Here is a 20,829-nt window from a genome sequence, read left to right on the forward strand (position 1 = left end):
TTGCCCCACCCCCTTTTTGACCACCCAGCTACAGCTTCACACCACCCGGCTGAAAAAAGTTTCTGGGGGGAACGCTGTCATATTTTTATTAAGGTTTCTTGAGAAAAACTTTTATGGTAAAAATATTGTGTTATATTTAATTGTTTATTAAATTTATGAATAATTAAGGGGTCTAAATTTTTTGTGAAGTTTGGTTTCAAAAATGTGAAGTTAGAATGCAAAAGTGTAAAGATAAAATGAGAAACCCTGTAAATACAGGGGAGTCGGAATCGAAGTGTCGGAGTAGGAGTCGGGGGTACCAGAAACTGAGGAGTCGGAGTCAAAGGATTTATCTATCGACTCCACAGCCCTGGAATAAATACCCTAATATGTCATCACTATGGTATCATTAGAACATAAAAAATTGCACATCAAAATTAAATTGGGGTTCAGGTACTGGAAAGGTACAGTCATGCGTAACAGGGCAGCGTGTTTTGATGGGCAGAGTTTATGTTGTAATGATGCCATGGTGATAAAAAGTTTGGGGGGTGTTAGCCACAAGTGTCCCCTACTTGCATCTATATGTTTACCTGCACCTGATTTAGAGAAATTAGGGTTCAAGGTAAGGACGCCGATAGTTATGTGTAACAGGGCAGCGCGTTTTGATGGGCAGAGGTTTATTATGTTCTAATGATGCCATGCTAAGGAAATTTTAAGGAGGGTTGTACACATGTGTACCCCATATGCACCTACATTTTCAGTTTCCTGCACCTCCCCATTCCAGAGAAATTGAGACTCCAAGAACAGAAGCAAAGAGGGTAGCATAGTAATACAATTATAATTTTGTGAAAGGTATAAATTTAGGGGCCCCACCCTAATTCTCCTTGCAAATAAGTGGCCCCGTGGGCCCCTTAATTTGCATTTTCAATTTTGGACTTCTAGATGCACTTGCCTTTGAAACAGCAACCTCAATGTTCAAATTTTTAACAAGTTTTTTAAACTTGTTACCCCCATATCTTAAAATACTTTAAAGAAAGTTTTGTTACTAGTAGCTATGACAGTTCCCTGTGTACCCAGAAAAATTCAAGTTGTTACAACCAATGGTTTAGGAGAGGGGGGCCAAATACGGCCTAGCCAGTAGTCAGTTCCAGCCTAACACTCCCCTGGTCGATCCGGCAGAGGCCGGCAACCGGTGGCTCTTGAGCCCCCTTGTTATGCCTCTCCTACCTATTTACTGCGGCCGACCTTAACACTTCCTCCACCGGGGTAAGGGGACACTCCCTCTCCTCCATATGCATTGCGGAGGAGAGGGATTTCCTTTCATGGATGTTTCCTCTCCTCCATATGCATTGCAGAGGAGATGGATTTTGCTTCAGGGGTGTTCCAGGTGGGGGGCTGTGCCATCAGCACGGGAGAGAGAGTCCAGCCTAGTGTGCCTTCTTGATCTCCCCAAATGGCCTAGTAGCCAAAAAAGTTTACTGACCCCTGGTTTAGGAGATCTGAAGGATTGATCACAGCAAGTTGTTAGGCTGAAGAATATGACAAGCAGCCTTTAAATACACAGCTATCCTATTGCTGTTGATGTCATTGTACACGCACACTCAGGTGAATTTCAAAGGTTTTACATTTTTTTTTTAATATTATATGGGCAGTGATGAAAGGGGGACACTGGCTGTCCTGCCCCCATCACAAGCATGATGGTCCCAAAGCATCACCACATTATACCATTATAAAAAAGGTGACTTTCCCCTTTTATTTAATGGAAAAAGGTGTTTTTCTTTTCCATTTTTTCCATCTTTACTGCAATGGTGACAGAGGAAATCCGCAGCCCCCCAGGATACTAGTGTCACATTTCCCAGGTGGCTGTGGGCTGTTCCTTTTGCACATGCCCGACACCAGGAATGTATCATCAGGGGCTTTCCTATAATGTAAAAAAAAAGTGCACAATCTCACGAATGCAGTGTGCGCGGTAAATTGCCCATTTTTTTTTTTTTTTTTACTGCTAATGTGAACTAAACCACATCACGCTATTACACTACTACAAGCGATTACACTGTTAACATGGAAAAATAGAAAGTTGGATTAAAGTACACAGCACTGAATAGCTTGGGTATAATACAAAAAAAATAGAAAACTTAAGCTACGTACACACTTCCAATTATTATCGTTGTTGAACGACGAACGATCCTGCACGATATCTGCGAACGATCGTATAGCACTGATCCTGTACATACAGATAACGACACGATCGTTCGTAGATATTGTACACACAATAGATGCGATCGTTTGAGCAAATACAGGGAGTGACGTGCACGACAGGAAGTGAACGAACGTTCGTTCATCACGCATGCTCAGACCATGGACGATAAATGAACGATCGTACACACGAACGATGGTCAACGATCGTCGTCCAATCCGATCCGCCGGTCCGGTCGTTCATTTCCAACGACTTTCCTCATTCGTCGGCGTCGTTGGTTACTTTTTTTACGAACGATTTTTGCCCAATCGATCGTTCGTCGTTCATTCGTCGTTCATTTTGAACAATAAAAATTGGAAGTGTGTACGCAGCTTTAGACAAGCCAGGCATTAGAAAGTTGGGACAAAGTATAATGGTTAGGTAGAACAATAAGAGGTTACTGGATGACATAAACTAGAAATACTAAATTTGCTGTATTGCCCTGCCCACCTTTTTATTACCTGGCTACTGCTTCCTACCACCTGGCTGAAAAAAAATTCTGGGGAGAACACGGTTGCTAATTTATTTGCTTGCTGGGACTTTTAGTTCAACATTACCCATGCCACAGACTGCACCCCGTTTCCATCATGTTGACCAAAGTGACAAGGTCCAATGTGGTATCATGTAACTAGGTGTCGATAATAAATGGGGGTTACTAATGACAAACCTGCTTGCTGTTCCCTCTCAGCCATCTTCCTGCAGCCGGGAACTTCTCACCTTTTACCCCTGTCCTCGGACAGACACACCCACTTTTAGTCACAAATATTTTGTAAAAAAAAAAAAAAAAATTATCTCTTTTCACTCTTACATAACGAACCCAACCTTATTACCCTTTTCTGTAATAAATACGCCTAAAATCACGCTCCCTTATGAATGGCATTTGCCAGTTTTGAAGATGGCTATTCAGCCAACTATCGGCCATCTTTGAAGATGGGCAAGCCTTTAAAATTTTGTGTAAAAGTTATCTGTTAAATTCAATTGAGCTTCTGTGTAATAAAACAGCTTCTGGTGTTATGAAAAAAAAAATTCAAAGTGCTCAGTAACGCGTTTTACACTATTGCCAATAGAAAAGATGGCGGGTACTGTTGCGCCATGTTTGTTACTGGCAATCGATCGTAGTGTCATATTTCCAAACATTCAATGGCCCGGTTGAAATGTACATGGCAGCCTCTCGAGTTAATGATACCGTTCCTTGGGTGTGATGGGAGTGACGCTATAAAGAACTTGCCCGTTTTAAAAATGGCGGCTGCGCCCCACCCTGGTCACTATGAGCAATACAATCGCTCAAGATCAGCAATGAAGTTTTCTTGCACCCTTGTCACACTGTCCTTGTGACTGACAGATCAGCCCAACACGGACAGCTCTTTGCTCACGCAGGGACTTTGAACTAGTGATCTGAACTGATCTACCCTGCAGCAATCATGCTGGCTTTCATAGCAAAAAACATGGTAAGTGGCAGCAATCAGGAGCTAGTGGAGGGTCATTCCTGTATGTGTGTGCCTTGTAAGTTCAGGAATCATTTACAGTGCCCATCCATGGGAACATAGGGTCTCAATTTTCTGCATTTTATTATTTATGTATATAGATCAGGTTTGTATACTTGTACACATCATTTCCGTATGCTTTTAGTACATAGTGCTTGTTTGTAAATACCTTTGTTGTATGTTATACAGGTAACATTGTAATTTAATATTATTTCTGTGTCATTTTTATGTTTGCTTGTAAACACCAAATTCTGGTACATTGTACAAGTGTCTCTAGATCTCTGGCAGTGACACTGCTATATTGTCTAGTGGAAAATACTTTTTATTGCTTTTTTATGGTTACAAATATTGTGGGATATTCTGTGTGTGATACATTGCTGTTATGGCAATTAATACAAAGTGTATGATTCATTGATTGTGGTTTCCTGCATGACCCGGACCCCTGGCTAAACCCACTCAATGTTTTAAAAAGAGCAGTATTGGTGTCTAAGGACAGTTATCCTAGTCCTAGTTTATTTATAATATAGTCACTGAACTAGAAGGTGATAGGACATACAATATAATACACTTGTCGCTAAAAATAGAATGGTGTGCAAATCTCCCAACGGGACACCTGTTCTGCTGGCAACTAAAGCTGTATACAGACATCAAATATCTGTTGGTGGAAATTTTCTTTGTGATTGTTTTCAGTGGCAGTAGAATGTCTCAACTCTGTACAATCTGTTCTATGGAGGGGGGGGGGGGGGGGGGGAGTGGGAGGCAGCCCCCTGTGTACCCCTCTATAGGAAATGACAGCAGTTATCTGTAATAGTCGTTCATTGATCAGTCACAGTGGATCACTAAATGAGGACCACTATTCACATGTTAGATTTTCACTCTTAATGATCATAAATGCTTATTTTGGGTGACAGTTATCCATCATGTGCGTGCAGCATAAAGTGGGACTATAATTCCTTTAACAAAAAAAAATCTGTGACCTTGCAGGTTCATTAAAGCTGAAGGGACAGGTAATGTCCCTGGGTAATCAAGTACATCACCTGTCCCTTCTGCAATAAAGGACCTGCCTGATCTCAATTTTTATAGGTAGGGGTTTAGTTCCCCTTTTGAGAGTATATGTGTCTCCCTTTTGTCTCTACAGTAGTATAGAAGTTGGGAGAAAATCTCCTCCCCAATAGGACACACACAGCAGACCCAACAGGTGTAAAAATTTTTCCCTATAGTGCTACAAAATTCAATGCTACAAAAAAATAATGTTTCTGCTTTTCACCTGCTTGTAATCTTAAAAAAAAACTGGAGCCCTAGCCTGTGATAATGAAAAAAATATTGGGTCACAAGTGGTGACTCGCCAGGGTGAATTATCACCTTGTAAGGGACATCACTTAGCTTTGTACAGGTGCTTAGTACAGAAACACTAATAGGCTAGATCAGCGTTTCACAACCTTTTTAACATGGGGGAGAACCCTTGACATAACTTTCAGGTCTTCAGGGAACCCCTGCTATAATCTACAGATCAGTGGGAAGAATGCCTCTTACATGGCTGATCAGTGGTAAGAATGACTCCCTTACAGATAGCCCAAAAAATCATTGATGTCAGTGGTAACTGTCCTGGGAAGTCCAAATGGCTTGAGGAGCCCTGGTTGAGAAACACTGATCTAGCAGAACCCAAGGGTTTCACACAACAACCATGGGTTGCATGAGTGTTGCTCGAGACCTAGTTGGAACAACAACTATACTTGTTGCCAGTGTCTGACCACTTGCTCCTCCTTCCCTTTCTGTAAAATAGAACAGTGATGTGTCTCTAGTGATCGCTTGTCCTAGTGTCACAAGAAACAATAAGAAAAATTAATTTCCAGTGACAGAAACTAAGATGTGTACAAAGCCTAAATGAGCATTGCTGACTTTATTCACCTCGTCATGTGCAAGGAAAAATTGTAATTGTGTGTTCTTTGCAAAGTAAACTATCACCACATTCACTGAACTGATTGATTTATCCTTTACTGGTATACAGTTTAATCTGCTATATTTCCATGCATTGGTCATGGCTGGAGTATTAATTTGGGTACATTTGGGAAATGTGACATGTTCTCTTGCATTGTGATTTAGGCTAATTTCAGGCATCCAGTGTCGGTCTGCTGCTTGCACAGTGCGGAGAGGCAAATTGTCCTTTAGGCAACAAGATTTTACATGCTTTCACAGTGCAAATCTTCAGACTGTGACTACTGCAGACAAAAGTGACATGTCATTTTTATAAATGGTGTCATGATCAGTCATGGCCAAAGCAATGTGCAAAAAAGGTTTCCAATTACTTTTATTCACTAAAACTGCCTGTCTGAATTTCCCCCATAAGGGGAATGAATTATATCATCTTTATTGTATCGTTATGCCTTGTGTTTATGGTTGGTTACTTGGATTAAAAATTGGATTAAATTGGAGGTATTAAACAAAATTAGTCCGATGTCCTAGAATATGACCCCGCTGGACACATATGTTCAGTTATGTCACTGCTCTGTCTTCCCTCTGCAGAATAGCTGAGATGCTTGTAATGTGTTGTGTTACAAAGAGACTTGTGTGTGTCCTGTGGATGGCTCAGGGGACACACTGTACATGGCTTTTATTTGGCCAACAGATACATCTGTCATTCTGTTCAGACTGGTGGGTTTAATCAGTTTTACTCAGTCACATATGACTAAATAACTACTCAAAACCACTTGCATAAAAAATATTCACATTGGACAAAATGGGATCGTTTTTAATCCTTTATTTGACAGATAGTAGATAGTGACAGCATTGTTGCACATATTTGCTACATATAATGTAGTGTTTCTCACCCTTTTTAACATAGGGGAAACCCTTGAAATTCCTTTCAGGTCTTTGAGAACCTTTTCTTCCACATTGCTGGCCATTGGGAAGAATGTTACCCTTACAGACAGCCAAAAAGATCATTGGTTTTAAACTGACCTGAGAGTCACAAATTGCTTTTGGCTGAAAGAAACCCTGGCAACTTCTGGGAAAGCAGTTTTGCAAACAGTTCAAGTCTACAAAAATTCAGTTCCAGTGTTTGACAGTAGGTAAACATCACTGTAAAATTCCAGCATTGGGTAGTCCTCAAAGATGCAGAAAAGTAACTTGATGACACCAGTGCCATTCACTTTATCGTTGTACTACAAGTGCAGGGCGGTGGCCCTAAGAGGCAGCTCTATGACACTCTGCACTTAAGGAAGTGAATTATTTATGCTGGGCATTACTTAATATTTGAAAGCTGAATTGCAGCAGTATTCTCCCCGGAATATTTGAGCTGGGAGGGAAGATGTAGGTGGTTTGTGGTCCCTGGTTTGTAAATTAACAGCCTTAATTAACAGTCAGGGTTGTTACTGAAATGTGCCAGGTGCTGTGCCTGGCTAATGCAGGCTGGGGAGATCACTGCACAGAAAAGTTGTCATGCACATTTATTGGCTATTTTATTTTAGTCCAGTTACACACATCAGATGATTCTCACCCGAAAAGAACATGCTCATCTTGGGAAAATATCTGATATGTGTACAGCAGTCCCTGCATCCACGACAGATTGATGAATGTCCAGAGGGATTCAACTGCTGTGCCCTTTATGTAGAAGAACACGAGTGCCCCCCACCCCTCTTTATACAACAGAATGAAGCTCTGTGTAGTGCCCTAGTTAGCAATAGAAAAGATCCCAAAGGATTATTTCCCGTGATAATCATCTGAAGTCTCTACAGGTCTACCCATCTGCACTCTCTCCAGCCAAATACCCCCTTGGGACTCCATTGGAAATAGAACAGCTGCCAATGCAAACTTTTCCAACTTGCCCATGTTCTTTGTATGTGGCAAAAAAAGTTATTTGTGCCAATGAAGAAGCTGACAGTTTTGCTTGCAGTTATAGTTATAGAGTTGCCTCTCTATTGGAAGAAATGAGCCTGTGCCGCCCCTCCTCCTGTATCCCTCCTTCCCCCGCTCATGAAGCATTCGCTGTTTTACAGTTAAAAAAAAAAAATAATATTCCTTTAATGTCTTAACGAGACTACTGCACATCTTTGCCCTGCCTAACAATGAGGATCGGGATGGCTATTGATCTGCACTGTTTAACCTTTACTAATTCTGGAATATTGTAGTTGTACTTTTGTATCTGGCACATAATCGTTGCACTTTAATCCATCTCTGTATCTTGTGACCTTGTAAATCAGTGGTTAGGGAGGGTTAAGCACCAGTAAAAGAGTGTGACAAGAACAGGTAAATAAGTCCAACAGTTGAGGCGAAAACTGAGTTCCATTCTTATTACTCAGCTGCACACAATAGACACATTCATGGTATTGAAGTACAGCTATCAAAACAAAACTTGCCTTGTGTTGGAGGTAATATATGATTTTTCCAAAGATTTGTATTTTTACAAGGGGGTGCTGGGAAGTTCCTAGCTGTAACGTTGGACGTGTGCGCAGGTGCATTGTCTTGCAAAATAAGGATTCCTTTGGTCAACTTTCCGTGGCGTTTCATCTTAATTGCCTCCTTCAGCTGATGCAGGAGGTTAGCATAATACTTTCCTGTGATACTAGTGCCCTGAGGTAGATAGTCCACCAACAGAATACCATCTTTGTCCCAGAAAACGGACGCCATGATTTTTTTGGACGATTTCTGGGTTCAAAACTTCTTCAGCTGTGGGGACCCACTGTGGCACCATTCCTTTGACTGTTCCTTGGTTCAGAATCATAGATGTGGAGCCAGGTTTCATCCTCAGTCAGTTACCTAGCCAAAAAGTCTTGTGCAGCTTCAAAATGGGCCTAATTGGCTTTCTTCTGATCAATGTTCAAACATTTCGGCCCCCCACTTCACTGAAAGCTTCCACATGTCTAGGATAGTGGTGATAACAAACCCAACACACTCCCGTGAGATGTCAAGTATCTGTGCTATCTTTTTTGCGGATATTCACTAGTCCTCAATAATCAGCTCATGGACAGCATCGTAGGTTGTCGGGTCAGTTGAGGTTGAGGGGCACCCACTACGGGGCTTATCTAACAGTGAAATGCCCAGTCTTGAAACAAGATATCCAGGTTTTGACAGTGCTGTAGGAAGGACACTTCTCCCCCAGTGTTTGTGACATCTCAGTATGAATGTCCTTTGCTGACATTCCCTGGGGAAACAAAAACTTCATGATGGCCTGTAACTCCAACGGCGTGGAACTTGCTTGTGCCTCTGCCATCATCAGCTTCTCACTAAAAGAAAAAACAGTTTTAAGAATTGCAAAGACCTGATATTTACACAGTTGCATACTAGGATATAAGGCTGTCATATGCCCCCACACTAATTTTTCTATTTCATCTGGAAGGGGGCAAAGCCAGGAACTTAATGTCAATAATCTTAATATTATGTGTGAATGTTGAAAAGCTTTTAAAGTATATATAGTTTGTAATGGGGAGTGAATCTTGGATCTGTTATAATGCTTACTGCATAAACACGCTTTACTGCCTTGCAGTGCTCAATAGTGGCTACCCTTTACTGCTCCTTGCCATGGTGCCAGTGTGAGTTTCCATATGGCTGTTCCAAGAGTTGTTGTAGAAAAAAAATGACAGGATGGGCAGCACTGTGGCTCAGTGGATAGCACTCTGGCCTTTACAGCCCTAGGTCTGAGGTTTGTATGCTTACGCAGGGAGTTTGTATAATTTTCCAGAGTTTGGGTGCGTTTTCTCCAGGCACTTGGCGTGGTTGGCTCTCACATCCCAAAAATATGCAGTTAGGTTAACTGGCTTCTTCCCACGATTGGCCTTAGACTATGGTAATGACATATGACAAATGACTACATAGGACAGATAGTCATATGTCAGGCATGAATTTGCCACCTGAAAGTACAGACCTTAACCCCACTGAGAGTATTTGGGATGTGTTGGAGAAGAGTTTATGCAGTAGTCTGACTTTCCAACAATCAATATAAGATTTTGAATAAATCTTGATTTAAATTAAAAATTAATGCATAATGCTGGATAGAAATACATGTTGTGTCATTGCATAAGCTTATTGAAGTGACAGAACAGGGAATGTGTGCTGTAATCAAAGCTTAAGGTGGATCATGGAGTGTAGAATGTTTATTTTTGACCAGGCATTGTATACTTGGCAGTAAGTAACTAGTCATTTCATTAAAGTCGTGTGTTAATAGCAGAAAATTTAGCGTAAGGATCTAGATGGCTTTGGCAAGGGCCAAATTGTAATGACTAGAAGACTGGGTCTGATCACCTCCAACATTTTTAGTACCTACCAAAACTTGCCCCCCAAAAAAAACAAAAAAACTCTGAACCAGTGAAAGGGGTAAAGTATGCTCAAGGCTCTCTGATGTGCTCCACATTAATATTATTATTACACATGATTTATAAAGCGCCATCATATTAAGCAGCAGTGTAAAAAGTCCATAGTCATGTCACTGACTGTCCCTCAAAGGGACTCACAATCTAATGTCCCTACCTCAGTCATATCCAATTATTACGTTCTATTACACTATCACATAAATCCTAATGCTGGCCATGACAATATCTTGAAAAAATGTGGCTTACTGTGTATAGGCCTGTATAGCTGCAAACCAGTTGTAGTGCCCATGGTGAATCCTGTGTTCTGGCAAAAATGCATTTAGTAGTCATGGGGGAACTATACCATGGAAAAATTAAAAGGCTGGCCTGCTCTGATGGATCATGGTTATTAAAGCATGTGGGTAGCCAGGGACATGTGCAATGTTTACCTTGGGAAGAGATAGCAGTAAGATAAGGCAAAAGAATAAAGCTACGTACACACTTCCAATTATTATCGTTGGAAAACGAACGACGAACGATCCTGCACGATATCTACGAACGATCGTACAGCACCGACAGACATGGAACTGTTAAAGCTACGTACACACTTCCAATTATTATCGTTGGAAAACCAACGACGAACGATCCTGCACGATATCTACGATTTTTTGCCCAATCGATCGTTCGTCGGTCGATTGGAACGATAAAAATTGGAAGTGTGTACGCACCTTAAGGCAGGTCTGCTTGTAACGTCTAGTGCCAGATACCTTCAGGGATCTAGTGGAATCTCAATCAAAGCTGTTTGGCAGCACACAATATTAGACAGGAGACAGGAGATGGTAATGTTTTGGGTGATCAGCGTTTGCTTTCAGCATGACTGACCGATGTGTTTATGTTTCTGTGAATTGCATGATGACAAGCTAAAGAACAAGGAGTCTTAGAACAGTGGAATAGGATGACCTGATACAAGGTGAATGGGAGGACAAGGGCATGCAGGTAAAAGAGGTAAATGCCTTGTATGGAATATGCAGATTTAAACAACTTGCTGGTACACACACTGTGGATAGAACAGAGAAAAGTTTTCATCAACAGAGACCCAATTTTATACTCTGTGGGGAAGGTGGTTGGGACTATCTTGCCTCTTGTATACAGAGTGTATGCCCTAAAAACAACCTTATGCCTTCAAACATTTCTGTTGCACATTTGTTTTTTTTTAGAGAGTGGTGAATCTTCTCATTGTTGATATACATTCTCATAAAAAATAGTAAGCATATAAGTTAACCTATATATATTACTTATAGTATGTGTGTGTGTGTTGTGTGTATACCTGTCTTGCCAGCTGCCCTACAGAACTCCATCTTAGTGCAAAGAAATCCCCAAGTGCAATTTCCTTTGAAATCAACCATTCTTGGAACAGTAATATCTTGTGTTTCCTGCACGGCTCACTGAGAAACCACCGAGCACTGCAAGGGAAACAGAAGACGGACACTTCCTAAAAAACCCTCACCAGATGATTCCTTACAAGAGAAGTATATAATCACAGTAATAGCTTTTCCAGAAAATTGTAATTGGGCAAGTGGTTTGGTTAACTGCTGTTGCAGCAAAATAAGCAAAAGTAGAAGCTTTCCTTTGGCATGTCACCTCTTTTAGAAATAAGGAGGGGGGACAACTTTTAGTTCAAAATATCTCCTTCCTCCTCAGTTGTCCCTCTTTTTGGGTGGATACATACACTTCTATAAAATATATTAAACTGGGGGGCGTGGCCTGATGGCGGCGGAGTAGGACGTTGTTCCCTGCTCTCCATGTCCCGCCTGGGGGTTTTCTTAAAGTGACAGCGCTATAACGCCTCTAAATTGGTTCCAATGGGCCCCAAAATGAAGGGGGCACAGAAGGGACGCCCCGGAGGGGGCGATCCCTCCCCTGAAGGAATTTCAAGCTTCTTCCCTGCGGGAGGCCGCGGGGATCGCGACAAGGCCCCAAAGCCGGGGGCTCGATTTTCAGTGGCTCCCGACGGACAGGCACCGCCGGCGCGGTGCACTCAATCCAAGGCCGGATCTCAGCAGGAATCATCAGGACACGGCCCAGATGCCTCCACACCTCCATTACCAGAGGTAAATTTTGTCTCCCCCACCCTTAGCCCCTGCATGATGCCTTCTTTAGATGCTTCTTCAAGTCCGAGCCCTGCCACTTTAGATACCGAGGTGGAGTGGGACTGGAAGGCCCACTTACGTGCCTTACCCACCAGGCAGGATTTAGAACACAGTATAGGGCGCTTGGAAGCGAGTTGCAAGGCAGAGTTCCACGCTATACGAGAATCTGTTCAACAAGTTACCAGCGTTACCACAGCTCTACAAATCCGATGCGCTGATCTTTCTTTACAAGTAGTATCCCATGCAGCTGTTTTGGAACGCCATGAGGCGCAAATTAACATGTTGTATATGTTGCACGATGACGCCGAAAACCGCAACAGGCGGAATAACATACGCATACGGGGTCTGCCTGAAACTGTACCGAATTCAGAATTGTCCACTGCGGCCTACTCTATTTTTGCTAAGCTGCTTGCTGTTCCATCCGATGTTGATATAGAGATAGACCGGATCCATCGAACCCTGGGCCCACGCAGCACAAATCCGCAATGCCCTAGAGATGTTATATGTCGGATTCATTTTTTCAGAACCAAGGAAGATATGAAAAAAGCCAGAGAATGTACAAATATTGATTACGCTGGGGCGCAGATACAGCTGCTACCTGATCTCTCTAAACATACTTTGGACCTCCGCAGAGCTCTTAAACCGCTTTTAACAGTTCTTCGCGACCGGAACATCCCATATAGATGGGGATTTCCCTTCCACCTCATCATCAGATCTGGAGGCAGAACCCTTGTTCTTCGCGAGCCATCTGACCTACCTCATATTGTACGAGATCTACACCTTCCCGATTATCATACTACCGGAATGGCCTACGGCGACTTCACTCCTCAGCAGCAAACCAGTGCCACCGCAAGCTCCATCACAACCTCCACCTGATAGTTCTCCAAGCACCTCTGCGGCTCATCTCTCTTCTCCTCCTCCTTTCACAACCTAGCCAGTTGAATCATCATCGCCAACAATTTTTATTGGATCTTTACATGCCATCGAAATCCTTTTTCCTTTTTTTCGTATTTTTTAGGATGCCTTACAACCCTTTTTCTTTTTTGGAGCTCTGGTTGCCTTCAACATCATTTCTGGTATTCATGTCTGCCATCCTAATCTTTTCTGGGTCTCTTGGGCCACTAAACACCACTGGCACTCCTCCGACCTCAACTTGTTTTACCACGCACCGTGCCTGTTTGAGAGAGCATCTTGCTTCTGATTAGAGCCTTGCCTATGCTGCCAAGCACAATCGGACTACATCCAACCCTGCTCAAGACGTTCTTCTTCCACGGTGGGACTTTTCAAGGACTGGTAGCTACATTGAATGTTATTTCTCTAGTGTTTATAGCTGCAGGCTCCGCTGTTAGTTGGATTGCTATTCTTAAATGCCCTCTAGATCCCGTGGTTAATTTTATCTAGGGCCCACTGGGGTGCGCACGAGCTATACTGCCCTCGCCCCCCTAGTTGGCCCTATTTTGGGACCTGGGATGTTGAATTCCTTCTTCATTAGATTATTTGGCAGGAATTTAGTAAACTGCCTATTTTATGTCGATGTCTTTTGATTTATGCTACACACCTTAGTTATCCCGACTATGGGATTGTTTAGTACTCTGGGCGAATGCCCAGGGATCACGTATTTTCTCAGTTGTTTTTGATTTTGTAGGTTCTCCCAGGTGGGACCGGATGTTATGTTTGTCGCCTGTCTGTTTGCCTCCCCCCGCTGCACTCAGACACTTCCCCCACATAGGCCCACTGCCTAATTAGGCGGTGATTTGGGATCTTCGGGATCCCACTCTAGCTTTTCACCCCACGGTCGAGGTTTAGCCCGCTTCGTCCGTCTGGTGCCCTTCCCTGGCCCGCTTCCCTTGATGTCCTCCATAAAAGAAACTACACAAGTTCTGAGAATCCGCACCCTCAATGTTAAGGGATTGAATAACCCGCACAAGCGCTCTCAAGTGCTATATGCTCAACATAAAGCGAGAGTGAACATTTTACTTTTGCAGGAGACTCATTTTCAATCCACTAGAATTCCCTCTCTCCGCAATCGTTATTACACTGTTTGGCATCACAGCTCCAATCCTGAGTCTAGAACTAAGGGAGTCTCTATAGCTTTTCACAAAACTTTGCCTGTCCAGATACTGGACTCCATCTCTGATCCACAGGGCAGATTTCTGTTCCTTAAAATTTCTCTTTGGGATAAGAAATTTACACTGGCCTCTTTTTATGCCCCTAGTCATCAACCCACTGTGGCTCTTACGCAGTACTTGGCGACTCTGATGGGGTTCGCCGAGGGATCTATTATAGTGGGTGGCGACCTGAACTGTGTCCTAGATCCCCGGATTGATACCTCCACCGGGAAAACCCCCATACCCTATTCCAAGTTGAACACCCTTCGTTCTAGACTACACGATCTTAGACTAGCGGATATGTGGCGTACTCTGCATCCCACCATGAAAGATTATACCTTTTACTCCAACCCACACAATATGTATTCCTGTATTGATTATATTTTGGCGAGTAACTCAGTACTTGATTGGAACCCTGTTATTTCTATAGAATCTTGTCCCTGGTCCGATCATTCCTCAGTGTCCCTCTCACTCCAGATTCCGCTAACGGGCCCTAGGGAATGGGCATGGAGGTGTAATGATTCCCTGTTTAAGGACTCTATTTGTGCACAGGCGGTTTTAGAAGCTATCACCAATTTTATAGGGGACCACGTCTCAGACCCCACTCCCCTTCCTTTACAATGGGAGGCTATGAAGGCGGTGGTTCGAGGGGTCCTAATTCAACAAGGAACTCGGCTTAAAAAGATCAGATTGCAGGATATTACACATACTAGAGATAAAATTCATTCCTTGGAACACCTACATAAACAAAACATGGCCCCAGATGTATTTTTAGAACTGAGTGCTGCTAGGACTCACCTTTTGAAGTTGTACGACCTAGCATACCAACGCCATCGGGATCGCTTTCGCAAATTAATTTACCAGTATGGGGATAAATGTGGCCGATTGTTAGCGCGGGGCTTACACCCTTGCACGTCCACTACTTATATCCCTTCTATCCGGTCTACTGAAGGTGGCTTGACGTCAATCCCTAAGGAGATCTTGCAGACTTTTCATAACTACTATGCCGATCTCTATCAAATTCGTCCTAGCCATGCCAGTTCATCCTCCCTACGAGATTATATAACCAAAACCGCCCTCCCGACGTTAAATTCTGAGGTGATATCGCAACTGGAGACCCCGTTTTCCGAGGAGGAGGTCTCTGCCGCTTTACGCGCTACACCGACTGGGAAAAGCCCTGGTCCTGATGGCTTTACTCCGCAGTTTTATAAACTCCATACCCTTAATCTTGTTTCCTTTATGACTAAAGTGTTTTCTTCCATTTCCGTCGATACGCCGTTTCCTCCACAGAGTTTGGAAGCTCACATTACGGTCCTTCCTAAGCCAGGCAAGGACCATACGGTTTGCTCTAACATTAGACCCATATCATTGATTAATGTTGATGCAAAAATATTCTCTAAACTGATTGCCAATAGGTTATCTCCTTATATGCCCTCATTGATTCATCTGGATCAAACCGGGTTTATATATGGAAGGGAAGCTAGGGACAATACTATTAAAACATTTCTGCTGACCCAATTTGCTAAGTCTACTGGTACTCCTATGTGCCTACTGTCCATAGAGGCTGAAAAGGCCTTTGATAGGGTTTGTTGGGAGTTTATGTACTCAGCGTTACGTCAGGTAGGCCTGGGTCAGGGAATGTCGGATTAACAGCTTTATAAATAGACCTCTAGACTTTCAGTTTAAGATTACCTTTGCAAATGGTTAAATTGAGAAATTGTTACATGTCATGGCAAGAACCATTACACTAAACAACAACAATATTTGACACTTCTTGGATATTTTCTTTTATTTAGGAAAGATATTAAAATAAAATAAATAGCCTAGTTTGAATCTTTGCATTCAGTATTCATTGTCTGGATTTAAAATTATTGAACAAGAACAAAAATACTCATTAGTAGTGGATCATGTTTCTGTACTGTAGTTATGTAAATGTAGTAAGTCTGCTTTTTTAGTTGTGATATATAATTATACTTGTATATATATATTTTACTAATATACTAATATTAGAGTTATACCTATCGCTAGGATTTTGAGCCTTAATGTTAATTAGGCTGTATCACGTGCACAGATTAAGTTTCGAAACAGGTACAGCGATGGATAAGAAGCTCCATTCAGAAGAGGTATACTACAGCTCTAAAGAATGGTAATTATTCACTTTTGTTCCATCTTCTATGCTCCAGTCTTCTCCCTGTCAATACCATGTCTTTCTTTGAATTATCTAACCAGTTATAAGGCAGGTGATTGCAAAGTGATTTTATTTATCTTCATTTATACCAATTAAAGCGTACCTATACTCACAAAATCCACTTTGGTTAATGGATAACATAAACCAAAGTTATAATCCTCTGAATACTTTAATCCTCCGAATACTTTTTTTTTTTTCAGCTTGCTTTGACCTTTAAACATGAAAAACGAGTTCTAGTCACACCCCTAGGTCTCTCCATCTTCTAGGCGGTGAACTGCAATCTGGGAAATGCCATCCTTGGTGGGTGTGTTTCTAATCCACTCCCACTACCCTAATTATGCAGATTCTTTTTTCTTTTCTTGCTTGGGACTAATGGACTAATGTCACTCAAGTGCGACTGCTCCGTCTACAGCTGCTTCTTTTCAGCTTGTGAGCTCTGTGCAGAGGGCTCCAGCTAGTGAGGGAGGGGGAGTGGCTGGAGAAGAAGGTCAGGAGAGGAAGAAAATGGAAACTTGCCAGTCACAAGCTGGCCACTTCTTAACACTTCATAAATCATTATATTTTTCATGGATACAAGCTGACCCAGCCAGTGCCACACGGAAAACTGACATTTTAATGCAAGTAAGTAAGAATAGATTAATAATTGAAAGACTGGTTTTTGAGTATAGTTCCCCTTTAAGTGCAAGCGTCCAGACTCCTAAAACAACTCTGGCACTGATGTAAATGTTTGTTTAAAATGGTTGCATTTGGAAAGAAGCAAATGAATGCTTACCTCTCTTGATGCCAACACCACCCAACACCAGTCCAATGCAAATTAGGAACTCGGAAAAGGGTTCTGTATTTCAATGTTTTTATTGAGTTTTTCAGAGAAAAGAAAATGACATAACAACAATAATAAAAACAATAAGAACAATAGTAATAACAGATGGACAAACATGCCTCACCAGTTTACAGAATGCACAATAACAATCTGACATTAGTAATATTAATAATAAAAAAAAAGGAAATGCAAAAGACTGTAAAAATAACAACCCTTTATGCCTGAAGGCTTAGCTGAAGAGCCCAAAGGAGTGGACAGGACAGAGACGAGGCGAAAGAGGTGTGGAGGACCCAATAAAAACAAAAAAAAAACCTTTGTTACATAGAAGCTTCACTCATCTAGTGTGATCTGTATTCCTTCCAGGGATTCCAAATAGCATCAAATTTTCCTAAAGTATTATTGAGTGTGTACGTTAGCCAATCATTAACCATAATCCAGTCCATTTTTGCAAAAAGAGGGTCTAGCAAAATCACATTAGATTTCCATGATTTAGCCAAAGTGATGCGAGCTGCTAACAGAATAAATGTTATCAATTTTAAAGAGTATTTGGAAACCCCTGCATCACATTTACTAAATAAAGTACTCTCCGGAGTACTTGGTACATCCTTCTTTAAAACCCTGGAAATTATTCGGAATAATTCTGACTAAAGGTTCTGGGCTATAGGGCAGGACCACTACATATGTATGATGGTGCCCCTGGCCTCACAATCTCTGAAGCACAGTGGGGAGGTAGAGGGATGACATTTGGAAAGTCTGCCTGGTACTAAGTACCATCTGGGGGGAAATTTATAATTAGTCTCTATTAATGATGAATTGAGAGAAATTTTAGAAAGAGAGAAGGCTACTTCGTTCCATTCTTCATGGGACCAGGAGAGCCCAAGATCATTTGTCCAAGCCCTCATGTATGACAGTTTGTCCGGGGGGGGGGATGCCAGGGCAGCATAAATTTTTGAGCTTTGGTATCGGCAATAGATCTACAGGAACTTTCAAATGGAGTAGAACACATAGGATGAGGGGCCTGTCTGATCTTGGAGCAGCCAGATGATTTAACTGACCTTTTACTGACCAAATAATCAAAACTAAAAATGTCACGCACATCAATATCTTTGATTGGCTGAAGCCCTTATCAAGCCATCATTTAAAACTACCCGGATCTCTGCCAGCGGAAAACTCCAGATTGTTCCATAACGGAGTAAGCAGTACATGAGCAGAACAAAGCCTTGAACAGTGATGAAAACTTTATTCCAGATTAAAAGAGAGTGGGAAAGGGAGAAGCACCCCGTGACCACTTTAGTTTTTTCCTTAGGGGTCCACATGCAGGAGGAGATTCCCCAGGTTTGCAAGCAGACTCTACCAAATGTTCCCATTGTGGCCTCACCCTCTGTAACGTGGTGGTAATGGGTTTTGAAACAGACACTTCAAAAGGTGTCAATCTCCTGTGTCCTAACAGCACATGAGATCGACAGTCCTGGAAGTGTCAGATGATATTTAGGCGAAGGCTTAGTCTGCACGGGAGAGTTGTTTGGCAGGCAGAGGTAAACATTCCTTTTCTTTTTTTCAAGAACAGACTTTTTATAGAAATCTGTGTATGTAACAAAGTCTCACTTCTCAATCCACCCCCTACTCCAAAAACACCTTGTGTAAGCTCCCTGTTGGATGCCTCCAGAACCTCCATAGGTTTAATGTCATCATCCCATTTTGTCATGTGACAGTTTTTAGGCCTGGTGACTGGCTGCTTAAGCCCAAGATAATAGAGGTCACAATTACCTATAAGCAGATCACCAGGTATTTGGTGGCAGCTGGAATGGAGGAAGGAATGGTTGGTTATAGATGCAAAGGTATGTACAAGTAGATAAGGGGGTTGACTAGTAGTAATGATGACTTGCAGAAAACATGATTTAAAAAATGTAAAATGTAACAAAAGTGGCAAAGTTACAGTAGTACAATTGTAACTACAATGTAACCCAATAGCACAGAGGCCTAAGCACACATAAGGCTTACCAGTGGGTAGGCTGTGAGAAAGTAAGGATCAGTGAGTTTTCTGACATATTTTTGGGCTATCAGAATACACTGTATTTTGGCCAAGCCAATAGAAATACCTGATACCTTCAGGTATGGAGCAGTATGTTACTCACTTCTCTGTCCATTGACTGTGCTGGTGCTTTGTACCAGTGTTTTCAGCCACTCAGTGCTGGTTTGGGAGATGAGAGAGTGTCCTCCAAACGAGTTATGACTTCCATAAAATTTGCTCACCTTCCTTATTATGTTTACCTGTTTTTTTGCCTAGCATGGGTGAATCACAGGTTCATGTTTGTCCTATGCCACAATAGCTAATTCGACCAATGGCAAATTAATCGATAACACCTAACTTTCTCCTATAGTGTCACCTCCTTACTAGTGCAAAGAATTCTTTTTTCAGTCATAAGGGAGCACCTTCTATTAGAGAAAGTTGCAGTTGAATGATTCCTTTATTGACAACTCTCTTTCTGTGTTTTATAGCTCTGGGTTAATAGTTGCATAAATCACATACTTGGTATCTAGGTGGTGGAAGGTTATTCCCAACATTCCCAAAAAAAAAAAAAATGTGTCTCTCAAAAGGGAAGAAACTTCCCCCAGAGTGAAGTCATGATACCAGCGATGGAACAGTGGGCAAGTTGTGTTTAGGGAGACATGGTTTGTGGCTCTGGCTGGTGTCCCCCCCCCCCCCCCCAGCGGTGTCCTTCTCCTGACCCCGCGGGGGGGGCGTGGAGGCGAACCGCTAAGAATTTTTTTGCAAAATAAGAGTGTGCACGGGTACCTTTTCCCCCCAAAAATATGGTGAACAGCTTTATCTGAGACCTGCATGCACCTACCCTGCAGTGAAATCACTCTATTACATGTCTGATTCTGATCTGAGATCCTGTGCGTGAACTTGACGATGGAACACACCATACTGTACCATAAAATTACTGTATGCTTATCTAACAAAACTATGAAAATATTTAGTAGTGTAGTGATCAACATTGCAATATTTATTGTGGGTTTTTCTTAGTTTTGTTATTTTAGTTGTTTGTGTGTTGATTTTTGATGCACTGTTTGAAAGAAAACAAAGAAGCCTGTCTTTTACAACATCTTGCTTTTTTTTGTGCTTCTGGCATGAGCCATTCATCAAATACAACTTACTTGATCCACCCATGACACTACCAATATCATACAATTCTAATGAGAACTGATTAAAACGTTTAGAGGAGGCACTTATATACAGGTATATAAGGGTATATATATATACAGGTAGATTTGATACTAGTAGAACGTCTAACATTTCTGACCATATTGGAGGCAGAGGCCAAGGAAACTTTGTCAGGTCAGGACATGGCTGGGGAGGGCAGGGGAGAAGCTAGAAGTGCATAGCTTCTGACACTCTATTTCAGAGACAGTCTATTTCCTTTGTAGAAAGAACAATATTTAAAAATAAAACCAGCTTTCTGTTTGGGTAATTAAGCACCTTGTTTTACAAACTGACATGTAGTAAAGACAGGCTCTACATAAAGCGGTAATAAACAGAGTATATTTTATTTTCTGATTTGTCCCCACATTCCCC

At 41.9% G+C, this 20,829-nt stretch overlaps 2 protein-coding genes across 4 annotated transcripts in view; one reads left to right on the top strand and one right to left on the bottom strand.

The window, feature by feature from the left end:
* Positions 1–2,944, bottom strand: part of PTPA (protein phosphatase 2 phosphatase activator) — a 111,784-nt gene extending 108,840 nt beyond the window's left edge. For both annotated transcript variants that reach the window (XM_072431787.1, XM_072431786.1), the window contains exon 1: positions 2,883–2,944. In XM_072431787.1, coding sequence (XP_072287888.1) covers positions 2,883–2,907 — 25 coding nt within the window. In that variant the 5' untranslated portion in view covers positions 2,908–2,944. The remainder of the gene's footprint in view (positions 1–2,882) is intronic.
* Positions 2,945–3,352: 408 nt separating this feature from the next.
* Positions 3,353–20,829, top strand: part of CRAT (carnitine O-acetyltransferase) — a 43,723-nt gene continuing 26,246 nt past the window's right edge. The window contains exon 1 of one of the 2 annotated variants that reach the window (XM_072431273.1): positions 3,353–3,663. In XM_072431273.1, the coding sequence (XP_072287374.1) occupies positions 3,637–3,663 (27 nt within the window). In that variant the 5' untranslated portion in view covers positions 3,353–3,636. Of the gene's footprint in view, positions 3,664–17,030; positions 17,051–20,829 lie in introns of those variants that run through there. The other variant, XM_072431274.1, reaches the window with a different exon arrangement.

Source organism: Pyxicephalus adspersus, chromosome Z (genome assembly GCF_032062135.1).
Source record: "Pyxicephalus adspersus chromosome Z, UCB_Pads_2.0, whole genome shotgun sequence".
NCBI lineage: Eukaryota > Metazoa > Chordata > Amphibia > Anura > Pyxicephalidae > Pyxicephalus > Pyxicephalus adspersus.